At 45.9% G+C, this 21,069-nt stretch overlaps 1 protein-coding gene across 4 annotated transcripts in view; it reads right to left on the bottom strand.

Annotated features, from left to right (window-relative positions):
• Nucleotides 1-21,069, bottom strand: part of zzef1 (zinc finger, ZZ-type with EF hand domain 1) — a 54,567-nt gene that overhangs the window by 14,466 nt on the left and 19,032 nt on the right. For all 4 annotated transcript variants that reach the window (XM_020486015.2, XM_031826994.1, XM_031826995.1 and 1 more), the window contains exons 30-54: nucleotides 20,762-20,926; nucleotides 20,468-20,587; nucleotides 20,074-20,235; nucleotides 19,601-19,733; nucleotides 18,556-18,694; nucleotides 18,236-18,401; nucleotides 17,857-17,990; nucleotides 17,584-17,712; nucleotides 17,309-17,478; nucleotides 16,925-17,129; nucleotides 16,391-16,584; nucleotides 15,846-16,132; nucleotides 15,102-15,276; nucleotides 7,985-8,117; nucleotides 7,545-7,792; nucleotides 7,017-7,331; nucleotides 6,682-6,782; nucleotides 6,305-6,440; nucleotides 6,013-6,198; nucleotides 5,566-5,739; nucleotides 5,272-5,415; nucleotides 3,471-3,639; nucleotides 3,060-3,158; nucleotides 2,621-2,786; nucleotides 1,617-1,767 (exon numbers count right to left, since the gene is read on the bottom strand). In XM_020486015.2, the coding sequence (XP_020341604.1) occupies nucleotides 1,617-1,767; nucleotides 2,621-2,786; nucleotides 3,060-3,158; nucleotides 3,471-3,639; nucleotides 5,272-5,415; nucleotides 5,566-5,739; nucleotides 6,013-6,198; nucleotides 6,305-6,440; nucleotides 6,682-6,782; nucleotides 7,017-7,331; nucleotides 7,545-7,792; nucleotides 7,985-8,117; nucleotides 15,102-15,276; nucleotides 15,846-16,132; nucleotides 16,391-16,584; nucleotides 16,925-17,129; nucleotides 17,309-17,478; nucleotides 17,584-17,712; nucleotides 17,857-17,990; nucleotides 18,236-18,401; nucleotides 18,556-18,694; nucleotides 19,601-19,733; nucleotides 20,074-20,235; nucleotides 20,468-20,587; nucleotides 20,762-20,926 (4,201 nt within the window). The remainder of the gene's footprint in view (nucleotides 1-1,616; nucleotides 1,768-2,620; nucleotides 2,787-3,059; nucleotides 3,159-3,470; nucleotides 3,640-5,271; nucleotides 5,416-5,565; nucleotides 5,740-6,012; nucleotides 6,199-6,304; nucleotides 6,441-6,681; nucleotides 6,783-7,016; nucleotides 7,332-7,544; nucleotides 7,793-7,984; nucleotides 8,118-15,101; nucleotides 15,277-15,845; nucleotides 16,133-16,390; nucleotides 16,585-16,924; nucleotides 17,130-17,308; nucleotides 17,479-17,583; nucleotides 17,713-17,856; nucleotides 17,991-18,235; nucleotides 18,402-18,555; nucleotides 18,695-19,600; nucleotides 19,734-20,073; nucleotides 20,236-20,467; nucleotides 20,588-20,761; nucleotides 20,927-21,069) is intronic.

Raw genomic sequence — 21,069 nt, 5'->3', positions numbered from 1 at the left:
CAATGTAGAACATAGTCAAAATAAAAACCCTTGAATGAGTCAGTGTTCTAAAACTTTTGACTGGTACTGTATATATACACACAGTATATCCAACAAGTCAGTTGGTAAAATGTCTGCACTGCTAGAGCTGCCCCAATCAACTGGAAGTACTGTTATTGTGAAGTGGTACCGTTTAGGCGCAACAATGGCTCACCCGCGAAATGGTAGGCCACACAAGCTCACGGCCCACCAGGTGCTTAAGCGCATAGCGCGTAAAAACCGTCTGCTCTCGGTTGCGATGTTCGATGAGCAGGTGTGCACATACTTTTGGTCATGTAGTGTATATAGATGGATGGATGGATAAATCGATGGATAGATACACACGTTCCTCTTAGGTGAATCAGTGTCTGTACTCCGTGTCGATCTCAGGCCATCACTATGGTACCCAGTGTGACTGCGTGAGTGCTAGTGAGAACTCCTACTGCTCCCTGCTGGTAGAACCACACAACACTCCCACATGAAAACAACACATCAACCTTAGTTTGAAGGCCACACACACACACAGATCAACAACAACAGCAACACATCCACCATAGGTATTAGCCCAAACCAGACAGACAGACACCCAGACATACTAATTTCCTCTCATATCCCCAGCAGCCAGCAGTGGAGATCCATCTCTGTGACAAGTCAACAGATCATTCATTTCAGTAATTTCACTGTTGGACTGGCAGCTTAAGCCGCATTCATTCAGTGGGGAGATGGGAGGGAACTACTCTAGTCGAGAGCCTTTATAGCCAGTCAGGTTGAATGGGTATCTATCTTTAAATAAGTAGACGTGACAGTTCCGTCTTGAACTAGCTCATTTTAAGAAAAAATGAAAAGATTAACTAATGTCTCCACCTGTCAGAACACAATGTAGACGTGGTTGGCTCAATTTAAGGGACACCAAGCTGGAAGGATCATTTCCTGCTGGACTGCAAAACACATGCACGCCTTTCCTTAATTCAGAATTCAAGGCAGGTTAAAGAGCAACTGGTCACCCACGCACCTATTGAAGGTTTCAGGTGGGCAGCTCTCTCTCGCTTCATCCTCACCATCTCTCCTCTCGCTCTCTCCCCCTCCTCCTCCTCCACCCTCTCTTTCATTCTGTCTCTCCCCCTCCCAGGATCCATCCCTCTCTCTCCACCATCAAGCTAGAGAGATAATAAATAGTGGTGTGCCAGCCAGGCAGCAGGTGCCAGGGGCTGTGTTGTGTGACAGATGGCAGACCTGCTGCTCTGGGCCTGGACTGGGCCCAGCAGGTGAACAGGTGGGCTGAATAACACACTGAGGGGTCAGGGCTATGTGACAGTGCTATATTAACCTTCCTAGGTGGAAACAGGCAGGCTAGCTGACAACACAGATTACCACACACATATTGAGAAGTGCATTAACACATCTAGAGTGCCAGCACTATCCATAGACTGGTAACTGGTTCTTCACATTGACATGTCTGATAAAAAGGACGAGCTCTTTGGGAATTAGTAAACTACGTATGAACCTGTACAACCTTTTACTTACTACCCTCCCGTCATAGAACGTTATGTCCTCTAATTGGACAGCAACAAGTGTGTCTGTGTGTATGTGTTTCTCACCATGGCCCTGGCTTCAGCGATGAAGAAGAGCTCAGTGAGTGCTCTGTGTAGGGGCAGCAGTACAGTGATACTGGTGGGGTCCTGACTCAGACCGCTCTCCATGGTCATGAACAGCTGCCATAGAGGCCTCAGCAGGGTCAGCTCACAGCCCCTACACACACACACACACACACAGATATAAGAGTTAGAGACTAGCACACACACACACACACACACACACACGGTGTCTTTTCAGTGAGATGTGAACCTGCAAATTGGGTCAAGTTAAGCTCCGTTAGTTCTCACCATTAGGCGACATCATACATCTGTAGGATAGTGGGTTCGGTTCCTGGGATTACCCATACGTAAAATGTATGCACGCATGTCTGTAAGTCGCTCTGGATAAAAGCGTCTACTAAATCACGTGTATTATTATTATAACACATTGTGTATTCTATTATGTCAGGGTGATGTCACTACGGCCAGACGGGGCCAGCGGCATGGAAAATATGCAAATCCTCCAATAGATGTGACCTCATCTCCATGGCAACTATCAGGACATTAGGCTTCTCTGGAATACTCTAAGCAAAAACTGTTTTCTCTAGCTCTAGGGGGAAACACAGACGCAGAGGATACAGATGTGTTTGTAATCTTCATACTGAGCCTTGAAATTGGGTACAAAAGGGGTCACCAGAATATCATCCTAGGAAACTATTAAATGGTTTCAGCTGCTAATCAGTAGGTTTTTTACTTCAGTAGGTTTTTTGCTTTATGGTTCTAGTAGGCAAAGAGTGCGGTTGAGTCGTGTATTTGGGAGTGTGAATCCAGCTTGTTACTTTAGGTACCTGATTCTAAACTAGGCTAAGTAGTGCCTGAAGTCCTGAAAGCGTTGAGCAGGTGACAGAATGAGGTGTGTGTGTGCGTATTTACTTGTGTGTGTGTACTGTGTGGATATACAGTTTGTGTGTGTGTGTGCATGCGTTCAAGATGGATGCGAGGGACAGGGACATTGGACGGTGTCTCACCTCTGTGATTGACACAGCAAGAGGCGGAGCAACAGGTGGATGGCCTTCAGTCTTTGGTTCCCGGTCTGGCGGCAGGCCACGCCCACCTGCCACTCCCAGATGTCAGCCAATGGGAGGTGGCTGAGCACTTGGTCATCAGCCAACATTTGTTTTAGGATCTCAAAACCTGTTTGAGGAAGAGACAAAGAGAGATTTAGACGTGAAAGGATAGAAACTATTTCCCTCTATGATCAGACAGAGCACTCAGTAGCACTTCTTCTTGTGTGTGTGTGTGTGTGTTCAGTCAGCTGCATTAGACTCCCATTATAAAAGCTTAACCACATGTGACAGGTCCTCAGCTGATGCTAGCCCCGGCCCACTTCGTTCATCAGTCTCCCTCTCCCAATGCTGCTGCAGTGTGTGTATGTAAGTGTGCGTACATGCATGTGTGTAGACCGACCTGTCTGGAAGCGGCCCCTGTGTCCCCCAGTGACAGTGAATTTGTATCCCCACTCTGTGTTGCTCATGTCTGAGATGAACCTGTAGTGCAGAGTATCCCCTGTGGAGAAAACACACAACACACATCAGTAATCAACACATCCTGAGACTACACACACACATACACGTGGTGAAACTATGTAGATAGAATAGATAGAAACCACATTGTGGAAACATCTTTAATACCAACCCCAAAGCAATTCAATTAATTGGGTGGCATACTTACTCCTAGTCCACTCTCTCTTTCCTAGTCTCCCCGTCCCCTCTCTTCCAGCCCCCTCTCTCTCTCCCAGTCATTAGTCCCTGTCCCAAGACCCTCTCTCCCAGACAGTCCCTCTCCCAGCCCCCTCTCTCCATGCCCCTGTCCCCTCACCAGGGATCTCGAAGTCAGTCCATTTCTGTGGGGAGCCGCTGAAGTTGTGCAGATCCTGGAGAAAGTCAGAGCTGCTGCCCATGATAAGTTCATCACAGCCCTCCTCAGTGTAACAGCGGGAGTCAAACTTCACAGATAGGTAGATGGCTCCTGGGATGTGCACCTTGTCCTACAGAGAGAGAGAGAGAGAGAGAAAGAGAAAGAGGGAACGAGAGAGAGAGAACGAGAGAGAAGAAGCTCTACAAAATCATTGCCCGGCTGCAGAACAGTTAGTCCAACGCATGCTTCCTCCAGTAGGCCACACAGGAAAGCCACAGTACATATCTGGCGTGGAATTATCTTAATATCAAAAGAATGAAAACCACTTCCACATGCTTATATTTTAAGTTATGTATCATTTTCTTGCAAATGCTCATTGATACTGATATACAGTTGAAGTCGGAAGTTTACATACACCTTAGCCAAATACATTTAAACTCAGTTTTTCACAATTCCTGACATTTAATCCTAGTAAAACTTCCCTGTCTCAGGTCAGTTAGGATCACCAATTTATTTTAAGAATGTGAAATGTCAGAATAGTAGTCGAGAGAATGATTTATTTCAGTTTTTATTTCTTTCATCACATTCCCACTTGGTCAGAAGTTTACATACATTCAATTAGTATTTGGTAGCATTGCCTTTAAATTGCTTAACTTGGGTCAAACGTTTCGGGTAGCCTTCTACAAGTTTCCCACAATAAGTTGGGTGAATTGTGGCTCATTCCCCCGGACAGAGCTGGTGTAACTGAGTCAGGTTTGTAGGCCTCGTTGTTCGCACACGCCTTTTCAGTTCTGCCCGCAATTGTTCTATAGAATTGTGGTCAGGGCTTTGTGATGGCCACTCCAATACCTTGACTTTGTTCTCCTTAAGCCATTTTGCTACAACTTTGGAAGTATGCATGGGGTTATTGTCCATTTGGAAAACCCATTTGCGACCAAGCTTTAACTTTAACTGATGTCTTGAGATGCCATCTATTTTGTGAAGTGCACCAGTCCCTCCTGCAGCAAAGCACCCCCACAACATGATGTTGGCACCCCCGTGCTTCACGGTTGGGATGGTGTTCTTCGGGCTTGCAACCCTCCCCTTTCTCCTCCAAACATATCGATGGTCATTGTGACCAAACAGAGGACATTTCTCTAAAAAGTACAATCTTTGTCCCCATGTGCAGTTGCAAACCGTAGTCTGGCTTTTTTATGGTGTTTTTGGAGCAGTGGCTTCTTCCTTGCTGAGGGACCTTTCATGTCGATAGGTCTTGATGACTTCTTTTGATTTTCCCATGATGTCAAGCAAAGAGGCACTGAGCCTGAAGGTAGGCCTTGAAATACATCCACAGGTAAACTTCCAATTGACTCAAATTATGTCAATTAGCCTATCAGAAGCTTCTAAAGCCATGATCATTTTCTGGAATTTTCCAAGCTGTTTAAAGGCACAGTCAACTTAGTGCATGTAGACTTCTGACCCACTGGAATTGTCATACAGTGAATTATAAGTGAAATAATCTATCTGTAAACAATTGTTGGAAAAATTACTTGTCATTCGCAAAGTAGATGTCCTAAGCGACTTGCCAAATCTATAGTTTGTTAACAAGAAATTTGTGGAGTGGTTGAAAAACGAGTTTTAATGACTCCAACCTAAGTGTATCTAAACTTCCGACTTCAACTGTATATCCTATACTGAGAAACATGTAGATTTTTTAGTGTGCATGTGAAAGTGAGATGTGGTAAGAGTTCTCAGTGGGGAATTAGATCTATGTGGTACCCACCTCAAAGTTAGTGTTGTTGTCGTAGGGGTGTTTGGACTCCCGGACTTGCACGGCCATGCCAGGCTCCTCCATGAACTGACACGCTGTCAGAGACAAACTACCCAGCATGCTCTGGCTGCAGCCAACCAGCACTTTCTGTAGAATCTGGTGACCAAAGGAATGAGTTAACCCTACCCACTTCCATATCACTCACTCACACACAATTTGGTGCACCCCCTCTCACCCGTTTCCAGAGTGGAAGCTCAATAACTCCCTGTGTGAAACATCACACACACACCACTGCCACACACTTACCCTCTCCCAGAGTGGTCTCTCCTCCAGCTGCATCAGCATGTCCAGGATGTAGGCCATGTGTGATGCCCCGCTCAGCTCCAGAGCCTCCTCACTCAGTGGCGCCCCCTGGGGCCAGTCAGCCAGCAGCGACGCCAGCACGTGGCGGGCATACAGGGTGGCGATGGCCTGGTTCACCTGAACATATTGATATCATCATATCATTTAGAAGACCATTTTATCCAAATCCACTTGCAGTACAGCGACTGCATACTTCTTGAGTAGGTACAGATTAAGACAAGTCCTGGCCTAAAAAAATGTCCAATGGCTTAATATGTGTCCGGGAAACAAGCCCGTTTAGTATAGGTGATCCTTGCAGGAATCGAACCCATAACACTGGCATTGCTAGCTAGTGCCATGCTCTTACAGTACCAACTGAACCAGACAGACAGGACCTCCGCCTCCACCTACCTTGACTAGGTACTGTCTGACAGAGCGGTTGCTGCGGGCGTCCAGCTCCTTGTGCAGCAGGGCGGAGGACTTGGTGCGGCGCTGCTTGGCGTAGCTCAGCTGGAGGTCAGTCTCCGTGTTGGTGATCAGCTTCTGAGTCACCACCGTGGTCTCCTCCGTAGCCTTCTCACAGTGACTGGGCTTGGACTGGGATAGGAAGGGGGGAAGGGGAGTGGGTTATTTATCAACTGGTTCTATTATCTTACTGACACCAATTCTTCAAACTACGTCAAATGTAATGCAGTGCTCTCACCACACAGGGCACGACGATCATGTCAGTGTCCACGGCCTTGGTGCTCCTCTCCTCAGAGCGAGGTCTCTTGGTGGGCTGCCACTTCTGAGCCAGCGTCCTAATCGTCTCATCCGTCTTGATCACGTCTCCATCAAACCTGCGGGTCGTCAACCAAGTCAGCCAACATCATGCAACGTCATAGCAGAACATTGTCTGGGATGGATGAAAGCTACTCAAGTCAGGCATGAACATGACATTGGTGCAATGGTATTCAAAACACATTCTTTATGAAGCATATATTTGTTTACACTTCTGTAAAGTGTGTTGTGACTGTTAAATTCAATTGTGATTTGATTTGTATGGAGGAATGTATGACAGGAACGTGATCCAATTCTCACCTCTTCTGCACCTCCAGAAAGAAGGAGTCCGTTCTCTTCATCTGCAGCTCGTACATGGCCCGCAGGATGTGCAGGGGCGCGTTTAAGGCATCATGGGTAATCTGAAACAGACACAATTCAGAGAGATTGTTACAATTCAGAGAGAGAGATAGTTACTTTCTCGTCCAAGTGGTTTAGTGCTATTAAAGCAGTGGTTAACAAGTTTGCCTACCGACTGGAAACCCGGGTTCGAGACCGGAGATCCAAGGGGCTGTCGCCCTTCGATACATTAGTGTCAGAAGTAGGATTTAAAAAAAATAAAACAGTACAATGAGGATGTGGGCATCCCTGCTGACCTGGAAGCAAATCTTAGTCTCTTCGTCGAGCCCCTCCAGTGGGTCAGGCCGGTTGGGGTCGGGGTCGTCGGCACAACAACTAGAGTGGTCCGAGTCATGTTCCTTGTCTTGCTCCTTCTCCTCCCTCTCCCCGTCCTGGCCCTGGGCCATGCTGTGGATCTCTCTCTTGGAGGAGTAGAGCATTATGGAGAGGATCTCCAGGTCTCGGAGCAGCCACAGCTTACTGAAGCCTGTCCCCTTACTGCACTTCCTCACCAGGAGCTGGGTCAGACCGGATTGTTGGATGGCCTCCTGGGCCTCAGCAACGCCGTGCTTCTACAGGGAAGGAACACAACAGGAAATGTTAGACAAAGTCTTCAAGGTCAACCACTAGAAGACAGAAATGGACATTCAATAAAAATACGAAAAATCTAGAAGAAAAACACAGCACAGGTGATTAACATAAAATGTCATATTGAAGAGAGAGAAAGGGACATACTGTAGAAGTTGAGTGATGATAACCAAAAGGTGGCTTTGTTTCTGAGGTACCTTGAGTGTGTTGTAGAGGCCCTTGAGGGCGAGTGAGACGACCCAGGAGGCCTCCACAGCGTCGGGGGTGCTGCTGTCCTGACTGCTCTGCAGCAGGTGGCTGATGATGGAGGTGAAGTTACTGAGGTAGCGGGTTAGCTGGGCCTGGGGGGGTCCCTGACCCTGACCTAGGCCCTGGACCTGGGACCCTGGGCTGTGGGAGCCTGTAGCACTGGAGTCCTGCGGCTGGATCAGCTGGTAGTCCTTCACTGTAAGGACAGGAGAGGGGTGGCATACAGATTCAGAAAAACTTTATTGTCCCGTTGCTGGGCAATTTGGTTGCAGCAGTATAAAAACATCAAAACAGACACACAAATGTGTGAGGGTTTAAAATACAGCTCTACTATGTGCACCATGAGCAAAATGTATGAAATTAACTTTGTGACAGTCCGTCCTCTCACCTGTCTTTCTCTTGCGGGTCTTGACATCCACCACAGCAGCGTGGTTCTTCTCGGTGAAGTGCTTGAGTAGTATCATATGATGCTGCTCGTTGGCATTGTCTATGAACACTGACTGGGTGCCCATACACAGCACCTAGGATAGCAGAAAGAGCCAGGGTCAGACCGAGGGCACAACAGTGCAGGGCAGAAGGTCTTCAAGCCCCTTGAATGGTGGACTAGTGGAGGAGACAGCAGCAGGTTGAGTGATGCAGTACGAAGACGCCAACACCATCATCAAGTTTGCTGAAGACAATGGTGGTAGGCCTGATCACTGACTACGACGAGACAGCCTATAGGGAGGAGGTCAGAGACCTAGCAGTATGGTGCCAGGACAACAATCTCTCCCTCAATGTCAGCCAGACAATCGCGGTGATCGTGGACTACAGGAAACAGAGGTCCGAGCACAGGCCGGGAGCTTCAAGTTCCTCGGTGTCAACATCACTAAAGATCGACTGTATCATGGTCCATACAAACCAACCCAGTCGTGAAGAGGGCACGCTTCTTCTCCCTCAGGAGGCTGAAAAGATTTGGCACGGGCCCTCAGATCCATAAAAAGTTCCACAGCTTCACCATTTGAGAGCATCTTGACTGGCTGCCTCACCGATTGGTGGAAACTGCTTGGTATCTGACAGCAAAGGCACTACAGAGGGTATTGCATACGGCCCAGTACATCACCGGGGCCGAGCTCCCTGCCATTCAGGACCTCGAGAAGAATGCCCTAAAAACTGTCAAAGACTCCATCCACCCAAGTCATAGACTGTTCTCTCTGACACCACACAGCAAGCAGTACCAATGCACTGGAACCAACAGGACCCTGAACAGCCTCTACCCCTAAGCAATACGTCTGCTAAATAGTTAAAGTTTACCCAGACTAACTTTTGACTCATCACATACAGTGTATTTGGAAAGTATTCAGACCCCTTGAGTTTTTCCACATTTTGTTACGTTACAGCCTTATTCTAAAAAGGATTAAATAGTCCCCCCCTTTGTATTTTTAAGAAATTTGCAAAAAAAATCTAAAACCTGTTATCACTTTGTCAATGGGGTATTGTGTGTAGATTGAGGAGGATTTGTTTTTATTAAATCCATTTTAGAATAACGCTGTAACGTGGGAAAATGTGGGAAAAGGCAAGAGGTCTGAATACTTCTCGAATACACGGTTTGCTGCTGCTACTGTTTATTATCGATCCTGTTGCCTAGTCACTCTATTTCTAGTTATATGTACATATCTAATTCAATTACATTGTACCCCTGCACATAGACTCGGTACTGGTACCCCGTGTATATAGCAAAGTTATCGTTACTCATTGTGTATTTATTATTACGTGTTATTACTTTTCTAAAATTTCTCAATTCTCTTTCTCTCTGCATTGTTGGGATGGGCCCGTAAGTAAGCATTTCACTGTTAGTCTACACCTGTTGTTTACAAAGCATGCAAGGAATAAAATTAGATTTTAGATTAAGTTCCAGTAAATTGTCAATAGTATATAGGTATATAGCATTGGATGCTCATCAGGAGGAAGGGGAGGACAATCATCTCCAGTGGATTTCATAAAAATGAAAATAGTGAAACACAAAAAAAGTAAACCTTTTTCGATATATATATTAGTTGTATTTAAGCTACCAAATAATTGATTTAAACACACTGTTCACAATGAAGGTCAACAGTAGCTTCAACAGCACTCTGTAGGGTAGCATCATTATGTAGCCGGAGGACAGCTAGTTTCCGTCCTCCTCTGGGTACATTGACTTAAATACAAAACCTAGGAGGCTCGTGATTTTCATCCCCCTTCTATAGACTTACACAGTAATTATGACCATTTCCGGAGGATGTCCTCCAACTTATTAGAGTTCTTGCAGCATGAAAGTTCTGGGACACTGTAAAGTCCATGGAGAATAAGAACACCTCCTCCCAGCTGCCCACTGCACTGAAGATAGGAAACACTGTTACCACTGATAAATCCACCATAATTGAGAATTTCAATAAGCATTTTTCTACGGCTGGCCATGCTTTCCACCTGGCTACTCCTACCCCGGACAACAGCACTGCACCCCCAACAGCAACTCGCCCAAGCCTTCCCCATTTCTCCTTCTCCCAAATCCATTCAGCTGATGTTCTGAAAGAGCTGCAAAATCTGGACCCCTACAAATCAGCCGGGCTAGACAATCTGGACCCTTTCTTTCTAAAATTATCTGCCGAAATTGTTGCCACCCCTATTACTAGCCTGTTCAACCTCTCTTTCGTGTCGTCTGAGATTCCCAAAGATTGGAAAGCAGCTGCGGTCATCCCCCTCTTCAAAGGGGGGGACACTCTTGACCCAAACTGCTACAGACCTATATCTATCCTACCGTGCCTTTCTAAGGTCTTCGAAAGCCAAGTCAACAAACAGATTACCGACCATTTCGAATCTCACCATACCTTCTCTGCTATGCAATCTGGTTTCAGAGCTGGTCATGGGTGCACCTCAGCCACGCTCAAGGTCCTAAACGATATCTTAACCGCCATCGATAAGAAACATTACTGTGCAGCCGTATTCATTGATCTGGCCAAGGCTTTCGACTCTGTCAATCACCATATCCTCATCGGCAGACTCGACAGCCTTGGTTTCTCAAATGATTGCCTCGCCTGGTTCACCAACTACTTCTCTGATAGAGTTCAGTGTGTCAAATCGGAGGGTCTGCTGTCCGGACCTCTGGCAGTCTCTATGGGGGTGCCACAGGGTTCAATTCTTGGACCGACTCTCTTCTCTGTATACATCAATGAGGTCGCTCTTGCTGCTGGTGAGTCCCTGATCCACCTCTACGCAGACGACACCATTCTGTATACTTCCGGCCCTTCTTTGGAAACTGTGTTAACAACCCTCCAGGCAAGCTTCAATGCCATACAACTCTCCTTCCGTGGCCTCCAATTGCTCTTAAATACAAGTAAAACTAAATGCATGCTCTTCAACCGATCGGTACCTGCACCTACCCGCCTGTCCAACATCACTACTCTGGACGGCTCTGACTTAGAATACGTGGACAACTACAAATACTTAGGTGTCTGGTTAGACTGTAAACTCTCCTTCCAGACCCATATCAAACATCTCCAATCCAAAGTTAAATCTTTGGCAACCTATTTCGCAACCTATTTCGCAACAAAGCATCCTTCACTCATGCTGCCAAACATACCCTTGTAAAACTGACCATCCTACCAATCCTCGACTTTGGCGATGTCATTTACAAAATAGCCTCCAATACCCTACTCAACAAATTGGATGCAGTCTATCACAGTGCAATCCGTTTTATCACCAAAGCCCCATATACTACCCACCATTGTGACCTGTACGCTCTCGTTGGCTGGCCCTCGCTTCATACTCGTCGCCAAACCCACTGGCTCCATGTCATCTACAAGACCCTGCTAGGTAAAGTCCCCCCTTATCTCAGCTCGCTGGTCACCATAGCATCTCCCACCTGTAGCACACGCTCCAGCAGGTATATCTCTCTAGTCACCCCCAAAACCAATTCTTTCTTTGGCCGCCTCTCCTTCCAGTTCTCTGCTGCCAATGACTGGAACGAACTACAAAAATCTCAAACTGGAAACACTTATCTCCCTCACTAGCTTTAAGCACCAACTGTCAGAGCAGCTCACAGATTACTGCACCTGTACATAGCCCACCTACAATTTAGCCCAAACAACTACCTCTTTCCCAACTGTATTTAATTTTTATTTATTTATTTATTTTGCTCCTTTGCACCCCATTATTTTTATTTCTACTTTGCACATTCTTCCATTGCAAAACTACCATTCCAGTATTTTATTTGCTATATTGTATTTACTTTGCCATCATGGCCTTTTTTGCCTTTACCTCCCTTCTCACCTCATTTGCTCACATTGTATATAGACTTGTTTATACTGCATTATTGACTGTATGTTTGTTTTTACTCCATGTGTAACTCTGTGTCGTTGTATCTGTCGAACTGCTTTGCTTTATCTTGGCCAGGTCGCAATTGTAAATGAGAACTTGTTCTCAACTTGCCTACCTGGTTAAATAAAGGTAAAATAAATAAAATAAATAAAAATGAACTGACATGTTGTCCATCTAATCAAAGGATCAGAGAATGAATCTAGTACTGAAAGCATAATCTACAGCTAGCTAGCACTACAGTGTAGTGAGTAGTTGAAAGATAGTTGAACAGTTTTTAACAAATGAAATTCTTCAAAAATGAAGGAGAAGCAATAGAGTTAGCTGTATTTTGTTGTATTTTTCACAATTTCACTTACTTAGCTAGCGAATGCAGCGAGCTAGTTCAGCCTACTCAAACACTCAACTCAAACAGAGAGGAATGTTGTGTTAGTTAGCGGGATATGGCTATCCAACACTGGAACTCTTCCAAGTCAAGGTAAACTTTTGGTTTTATTAATTTATTGCCACCGGGGCCCCCTGCTGTAGCTGTTAAACTGCTTGCTGCTGACTGTACTGCATGATTGTAGCGGGTTTGCTAATGCATTAGTTCAAGTAGCTATGTTGACTATGACTGTAATAGGGTGACAACGATATAGGCTGTGTGTAGCGATTATGATAAAGGTTTGGCTTGGAAAGGTTTTGTGCCTGGTCACAGGCAGCTGATGTGTTGTGCACTGTCCACAAGTGAAGGGAAAAGGTGAGAGAAGAGCGCATAGATGCGAGAAGGAATTATACAACAGTCAAAGGGATCATGCTGTTTGTATGTGGCTGCTATGAAAGTGAACTGTGTTTGAATGTGATCAGGGGTGTATACATACAGGCGATTCTGTTGAAAAACGTTTCTTAAATAGAAGCAAACGGAACAAAACGGGGATAAACATATCTGAATTTGTCCAATAGAAATTCATGTTAGATACAGTGAGGGAAAAAAGTATTTGATTCCCCTGCTGATTTTGTACATTTGCCCACTGACAAAGAAATTATCAGTCTATAATTTTAATGGTAGGTTTATTTGAACAGTGAGAGACAGAATAGAAAAACGCATGTCAAAAATTTTATAAATTGATTTGCATTTTAATGAGAGAAATAAGTATTTGACCCCCTCTCAATCAGAAAGATTTCTGGCTCCCAGGTGTCTTTTATAAAGGTAACGAGCTAAGATCAGGAGCAAACACTTAAAGGGAGTGGCCCTAATCTCAGCTTGTTACCTGTACAAAAGGCACTTGTCCACAGAAGCAATCAATCAATCAGATTCCAAACTCTCCAACATGGCCAAGACCAAAGAGCTCTCCAAGGATGTCAGGGACAAGATTGTAGACCTACATAAGGCTGGAATGAGCTACAAGACCATCACAAAGCAGCTTGGTGAGAAGGTGACAACAGTTGGTGCTATTATTCGCAAATGGAAGAAACACAAAATAACTGTCAATCTCCCTCGGCCTGGGGCTCCATGCAAGATCTCACCTCATGGAGTTGCAAGGATCATGAGAACGGTGAGGATTCAGCCCAGAACTACACGGGAGGATCTTGTCAATGATCTCAAGGCAGCTGGGACCACAGTCAAAAAGAAAACAATTGGTAACACAATATGCCGTGAAGGACTTGAAATCCTGCAGCGCCCGCAAGGTCCCCCTGCTCAAGAAAGCACATATACATGCCCGTCTGAAGTTTGCCAATTAACATCTGAATGATTCAGAGGACAACTGGGTGAAAGTGTTGTGGTCAGATGAGACCAAAATTGAGCTCTTTGGCATCAACTCAATTCGCTGTGTTTGGAGGAGGAGGAATGCTGCCTATGACCCCAAGAACACCATCCCCACCGTCAAACATGGAGGTGGAAATATTATGCTTTGGGGGTGTTTTTCTACTAAGGCGACAGGACAACTTCACTGCATCAAAGGGACGATGGACAGGGCCATGTACCATCAAATCTTGGGTGAGAACCTCCTTCCCTCAGGCAGGGCATTGATAATGGGTCGTGGATGGGTATTCCAGCATGACAATGACCCAAAACACACAGCCAAGGCAACAAAGGAGTGGCTCAAGAAGAAGCACATTAAGGTCCTGGAGTGGCCTAGCAAGTCTCCAGACCTTAATCCCATAGAAAATCTGTGGAGGGAGCTGAAGGTTCGAGTTGCCAACCGTCAGCCTCGAAATCTTAATGACTTGGAGAAGATCTACTGCAAACCTGGTGACCTCTGGGATTGCCAACAAGGGTTTTGCCACCAAGTACTAAGTCATGTTTTGCAGAGGGGTCAAATACTTATTTCCCTCATTAAAATGCAAATCCATTTCTAACATTTTTGACATGCTTTTTTCTGGATTATTTTGTTGTTATTCTGTCTCTCACTGTTCAAATAAACCTACCATTAAAATTATAGACTGATCATTTCTTTGTCAGTGGGCAAACGTACAAAATCAGCAGGGGATCAAATACTTTTTTCCCTCACTGTAGATAGATAGAAACTGTTGGACTAATGATTACACCCTATATTGTATTCATATTCCTTTCACATAATTACTACATCAAGCTTGTGACTACAAACTCATTGGATGCATTTGCAGTTTGTTTTGGCCTATGTCATCCAAAAAGTCTTACAACACTGATTAACTAGCCTGCTAATATTGTTGCACTTGTTATGTCCAGGAGTCTTAGGCCTAGTTAACTGGTCTGTAAACTGAATACATTTTTGAATTCATGTGAGAAATCAACGTTTGAGGACCGTGCTGGATGCACATGTGCCCAGGGAGACAGCAACCTTACCTTAGGACCAGGGCCAGCTTTGTCTTGACTCTTTTGAGTCTGCGAGCCCAAGCAGATTATTATGGTCAGATGGTGACGGAAACAAATATACGCAAACAGGAAAACTACAAAACAGGCTAATAAAATTGAATAAAAGGCCTCACAGCCAACAAACAAACCCAGCAGCCTCATGGCTTGCAAGCTGGGACACTGACAGATGATCACCCTAATTGGCAGCACCTGATGTGCTTATCAACCAGGATCAGCACCTGGACAAGGTTGTTGCTTCCCCCTGTGGGAATGGAATGTGGACGCGATAGTGAGCTGTAGTGTGCTGTCTAAACTACCTAACCGATTCCATAAAAATAGTAGCTGAATTAGTCAGTACCTCAGGGAAGCCGACCAGCACCAGCAGGGTGAAGAGGTTGGTGCGTTTGAGCGTTTGTGGTAGTTGCCGGACACAGTGGTCAGTGAAGGCTGCTATGACAACACTCCACTGGGGACAGGCGTTCAGGCTCCGCAGGATATCAGCCACCGAACACGCCCAGTCCAGACCTATACGACTATATTTCAAAAGAGAGAGAAAATATATCTAGTGACATCATCATAACAATGACTGTCAAGCAACCTCTTCAGACTTAGATGCGTCCTATATGACAACAAAGAAGAGAGCGGGAGAAGAGATGTCTTTACAACAATGGCATTAGAATAATTGTCAAGCAACACAGTCAAATCTGCGGCAAACTTAGGAAAATTTCAGTTGAACGATTTGAATTAACAATCGAAAATGTTACTGTGAGCTGCAAAATAACTCCTTTTTGTAAGGATTTGCTTTGTGGCAATATTCTAGGACCTTGCCATTCCTACTACATGTAACAGACAGCCTACATGGCCACCTGATTATTTACAGCGTCAGTTTAGACCGAAACAAACATTTACATTCGCCACACACTACCTTCTATATTGTTTGCTAACGTTAGCGAATGTTGGCGGGTAACACAAAACAAATGTTAGCCAACATTAGCTAACGTTTGCAAACTATTTCCCTAGTTGAATGCACATCTAGATCTACTGGATGTCCTGTTCCACTCTCCGGTTCACTGTGGTGCATGTCTATGGTGTCATTGTTTACCTGTCCAGACAGACAGCCCCCAGGCTGAAAAGTAGCTGGGTGGTCTTCCAGCCCTGTGTGTCAGCCCCGGAGGCAGCCCCCTCTCCAGGGGTGAGCAGCTCGTACTTATCGGCTAGGGCCTCTCTGACGGCCACGTCCGCCTCCAGGGGTGGTATCCTCAGCAGCAGCTGCCCCAGGAGACCAAGGGTCAGGTGGTAGGTCTCGTTCAGACACCCGGCATTGGAGATGACCACCCTGAAGAGCTGGGGCAGGATGGGGCTCAGGCTGGACAGAGCAAGGGTGGAGCCCTGGGGGAGGGGGGAGATGCAAGAGGTCAGAGGTCAAAGGATAAATAGTTACAGCGGTAACTATACAGTAATAACTGTAGGAACAATATTGCCTTGCATAGTAACCGTTGTACAGGGCAACTTAAGTGACCGCTTGAACTTAAAGAACGGTGGCTCTGAGCCCCCTTGGCTATTCAGAACAATACAACTGAAGGCACTTCATAGACTCAGTATGGACTTCCTAGCTTCTGCTGCTATCTTGTAGTACAACCATCTTACAGGTTTGGCTGGAGGCAGCATGGCAGCTAGCAGCCCAAGGATCCTCTCTCTGGAGCACTCTGCAAACACATGCTCCTGGATGGGCACCTTGGCCATCTTCTCCATCTTCTCATCCCTCTCCTTCATCATCTCTCTCATCTCTTCTATGTCCTCAGGCGTTGGAGAGGTGATGGTCTCTGAGATCGACTCTGGAGCTGGGGGATACAGGGAAACAGGCAAAGGTTAAGGCAAAGGTTAACTTAGCTTCATCTCCAGACTAGATTAGGCGCAGCAGTCATGGACAAAGATGGATGGATGAATGCTGTGATACCGACTGACACACTCATTCAAACAGGTCGGTGGACAGGATGACTTAACCAACATCCAATTCAGCTATAAGACATGCGCAACATTCTTGTACCATTTCACCAATTGGTGATGAATGCTAACAATGGTCTGACACACATTCAATTGAATTGGATTCAAAGTGACTACTAAATTCCATGGGGGGGGGGGGTGATTAGAAAAGCACAAGGCTGGTCCTTCCCTCCTCACCTCTGACCACGGGAGAGAGTGTTCCCTCGCTGGACAGAGACGGGGTCTGGCTGAGGCTGGACGAGTCTAGGGTGTCCTGCTTCACCAGCTTCTTCTTCCCCTTCTCCTGTCCTCCTTCTCCCTCTGACGTGGAGCACACCTCCAGGGCAGCAGGGGGAGACTGCACCTCCTTCTCCTTCCCTTTCTCCTTCCCCTGGGCTTTACTCTGATGGACAAACAGAAGAAGGATCGTCAGTGTGTGGTGGTGTATTGGAGCAGTAGAAGTGAACAGCTGCAGGGGGAAATGGATTCTGAAGCAGAATCACATCGGTAAAAACAGACATTTTACAAGGAGTAGGGACACAATATGGAACCCTGGCTCCAGGCCAGGGTCTAGTAACTCACCTTGTCCCTAGAGGGCAGTGGTGAGCAGATAGCAGTGGTGGAGCCAGGCAGAGAGGATGTGTCTTCTGTGGTGGTGTTGATGCTGAGCTCCTGGGAGGGTGACTCAGGACACAGCTCACTCTCTGACTCATTAGAGGCCAGCAGGGACAGCAGGGCAGAGGACCGCAGACCTGCACACACACACAGAGATGGAATGATTCAATAGAAACCCGAACAAGTTGCGATATGTAACTGTATAATTTCCCTCCCCATCACTACAAGATATACAGGCCTACCTTTGCCAGTCTGTCCCTTGAGCAGGCACTCGGTAATGAGCTGCGAGCAGCGTGTCTGCAGGGCGGAGGCCTGGGTCAGGGTGTCTGGCCCCAGAGGCTCCCCCTCCTGCTGTCTCTCGCTGCTCAGGTCTGAGGTGTAAAGAAAAGAAACAAATACTTTTCAATGACAATTACAACTCCATCAAGTTGAGTGCTGGTCCCATGTCGTCATTGTTTTGTGACAGACTATTGACTTGAAGCTCCCTTTCATTTTTAAGAGTTGAGCACGCTTACCTGAGGTGTACAGGGCCAAGGCAGCAAACAGCAGCCAGGAGTAGTTGTGGATGTAGGGCTGGATGAGACGGTGGCGGTCACTGATCCTGATGGTCACCATGGGACAGACGGTGATCCGATGGGTCGGGAGGTGACTGGAGGACGACATGAAGGAAAAACGAGAGACAGGTTGAGAGACGGTAAGCTGCTGCAGTACCTGTGCATTATCGCCGCAGTCAATTCTACTGAGGAAGATGTATCAGCTTTAGCAGGTTTTAGATCGATTAGATAGAGACGTAACATATAATAAGCCTCATTAAAATACATTATAAAGCCTCATACATGCTTTTAGCGTTATACCTTAAGTGTTTCCGAAAACAAAAATGTGTTAGTATGTTACCTGTCGGGGTATTTCTTGGCATTGTAGCAGCCGAAGCAGAGGTCAAAGTCTTCACAGACATTACAGTTAATCCTGCTGCCCACAATGAGGCCCTGGCAGTGGTCACACGCATACTCCATGTTCACCATCTCATGGTCGTCCTCGTGACCCTCGGGTTTGGCACCACCTAGATACACACAGAGACGGTTCAGGTAGTTTTGAGGAAAGATGCAACTGTTGTTTAAGCTTCAACGTGAGAACGTACAAGACACTTCAGGTCAAGCTCTACACATGTAGGGTGTGTGTGTGTGTGTGTGCAATGGGAGTGTGTGTGTACTCACTGAGGAAGCAGGTCTTGCACAGGTCCATGTCCATACACTGCAGACAGCGGTACCGGTGCCAGGGGGCCATCCTCTCACAGCCATCACAGGAGATCACCACGTTGAGCAGGTCGCAATAACGAGCTATGAACATGTGCATCTGAGGACAGGGAGGGTTAACTACCTCAAGCTTTTGGACAATATCATGGACATGGTTGGGGTCAATTCCATTACAATTCAAGTGGTAAACTGAAATTCTAATTCCAATTGTCCTCAATGCATTTCAATGACAAAATTGTAATTAGAATTGACATTTTTGTTAAATTCCTAACTTCCCCATCACGGCCATTCTATATCTCTGGGGTCCTGAAAGAACCCTGTTCAGGATAAATGTGTAACACCAGCTACGTATTCTTCACATGGCAATTTTCCCTTGCTATTTTACAAGTGACCACATAATATATCAGAGATTAGGAGATGGTTTTCAGAAGAAGACTATGAGTAAATGTTTGCCAAAGAATTATTCATACTGCAGAGATCCCGGATGTTTGTGGATCAGCTACCGCCTTAAAATACCGACTATGACGGGAGGTTATGGCAGAAGGTGTTGTCTGTTTTTATTTGAATCAAATAAGGAACTAAGCACATGACCACGCAGTAGGGATGTTAACAGTTAAATTTGACCAGTCATGCTTATCCGTCAATAGGTACATTTGCATAATTTAGTGGAATTGAATTGACCAGTCTGTATTTTCATTAGTCATGCATCTTATTTATCCCACAATGACACCCACCCTGTTTGACAACCGTGTTCCGAGGCTTTTAAATTATATATCTAACTCAACCATTTATCTTTGAAATGTTTTGGCATTGAGCTCCAGATAGTCTCTTTCTGACCACATCTACCACGTATAAAAACTTTTGTTCAAATCAAAAGCGGAGCGGTCAAAAAGTGATGGAAATCAAAATGGAACGTTATCCGATACGCTCAGATCTACACGGGTGCCGGAGGGGGTAGGGACTAGGGATTGAGTATTAGGGATTAATAGGTCCGAGTCCAATCTACCTTTCTCCTGTCCTCCATGGAACCCTCCTCGTCAATCTTGTCATACCACTTCTCAAACATCCCGTCCACACACTCGTCCATCCAGTCCCGGTTCTTCTTGTAGTCTGCTATCTCATCCTCCTCCGTCCACTGACTGGGGACAAAAATCAGACAGGGTGGAAGATGAGGCGGCCATTTTCTCACATTTAGGTAACACGTTACCTTCAGGTGATATCCTACCCTTTTTGTCTGGCTAATATCTAGCGGAGCATGGTCTTCAAATAAAAACTGATAGTAGATCTCTTTTACAGGCCACAACACTCAAGTCTTGTAGCGCATGAAGAAGGCGGTTGTGTCTAATGCAAAACAATGTACGTTATGTGGCATATATTATGAAGATAGAGTAGTTGAACCCTTGGTGAAATGCTAGTAAATAGCGCCACCACTCCACACCACTAGTTGGCACCATTCCTCTCGCTCTTCTCGGACAGTACCTGATGGCAATGTCGTGCACGCTGATGTTCTCCTGGGACATGGTGAGGAGGAGGTCAGGTAGTTTGATCTGGAGGAACAGGGGGAGGTCCTGCACCTCCCAGCTCATGTCCAGGAGATGCAGCAGGCATGTCTGAACACAGGAAAGGGCAGGCAGCAGGACCCTGGGGAGGGGAAGGGAAGAACACAAATGAGTTATCAATCAGCACATTTAATGGGAGACGGGAGGAGAGAGCAGAATGGGTTTCACTTACTTTCTCTATACTCACAAACGCTGTGTAATAACTGGCACAGCAACACAGCCGACCAGTATAACTATTATAACACAGGCTTATGACACGTTATGTCTCTCTATGCAGCAGATTTTCAACTGAACAGGGATTAATGAATACATACTTCTCGTTGAGACTGCTGAAGCCTTGTACTGCCTCCACCAGCATGAGGACTAGTCGATGGTAGGACCTCCTCACCTTCTCTCTCAGCTCCTGCCCACTTCCAGACAACTGGGAGAAATAACTGCCCAGGGAAAACAAACCCTGAATGAGTGTCTTAACAGGAAAATAAGGTGGGAATAGATCATTATATCAATACAAATCAGTGGATCTCAATCAGACCGTTATGCATGCAATCATGAAGCCTTTATGACAGCTACATTACACATGATAAAAAATGTGATAGGGTCAGACGGACCTGGTGAAGTCTTTCTGGCAGGCCAGCAGTTCCTGTAGGAACAGAATGCAGGGGGCCTGGAAGAGGTGTGGTTTCCCCAGGGACAGTAAACACTGCTGCACCGTCTCCAGTACCTTACACACACTCTGAGCCTGGGCCTTGTTCAAGGACAGCGTCTGCCGGACACTGCACAGGTAGATAAACATAAATACGCACACAAAAACAAAAGGCTTAGCAAAACATCAATCACAACATTGGCTCTAGAGAGCAAGTCTGTTGAATCTAATAGTTTAAGAACGACAATAGAATAACACATCTATAAATGAGTA

Source organism: Oncorhynchus kisutch, linkage group LG6 (assembly GCF_002021735.2).
Source record: "Oncorhynchus kisutch isolate 150728-3 linkage group LG6, Okis_V2, whole genome shotgun sequence".
Classification (NCBI taxonomy): domain Eukaryota; kingdom Metazoa; phylum Chordata; class Actinopteri; order Salmoniformes; family Salmonidae; genus Oncorhynchus; species Oncorhynchus kisutch.
Note: the sequence above shows the minus strand (reverse complement) of the source record. Positions and strands in the feature narration are given on the sequence as shown.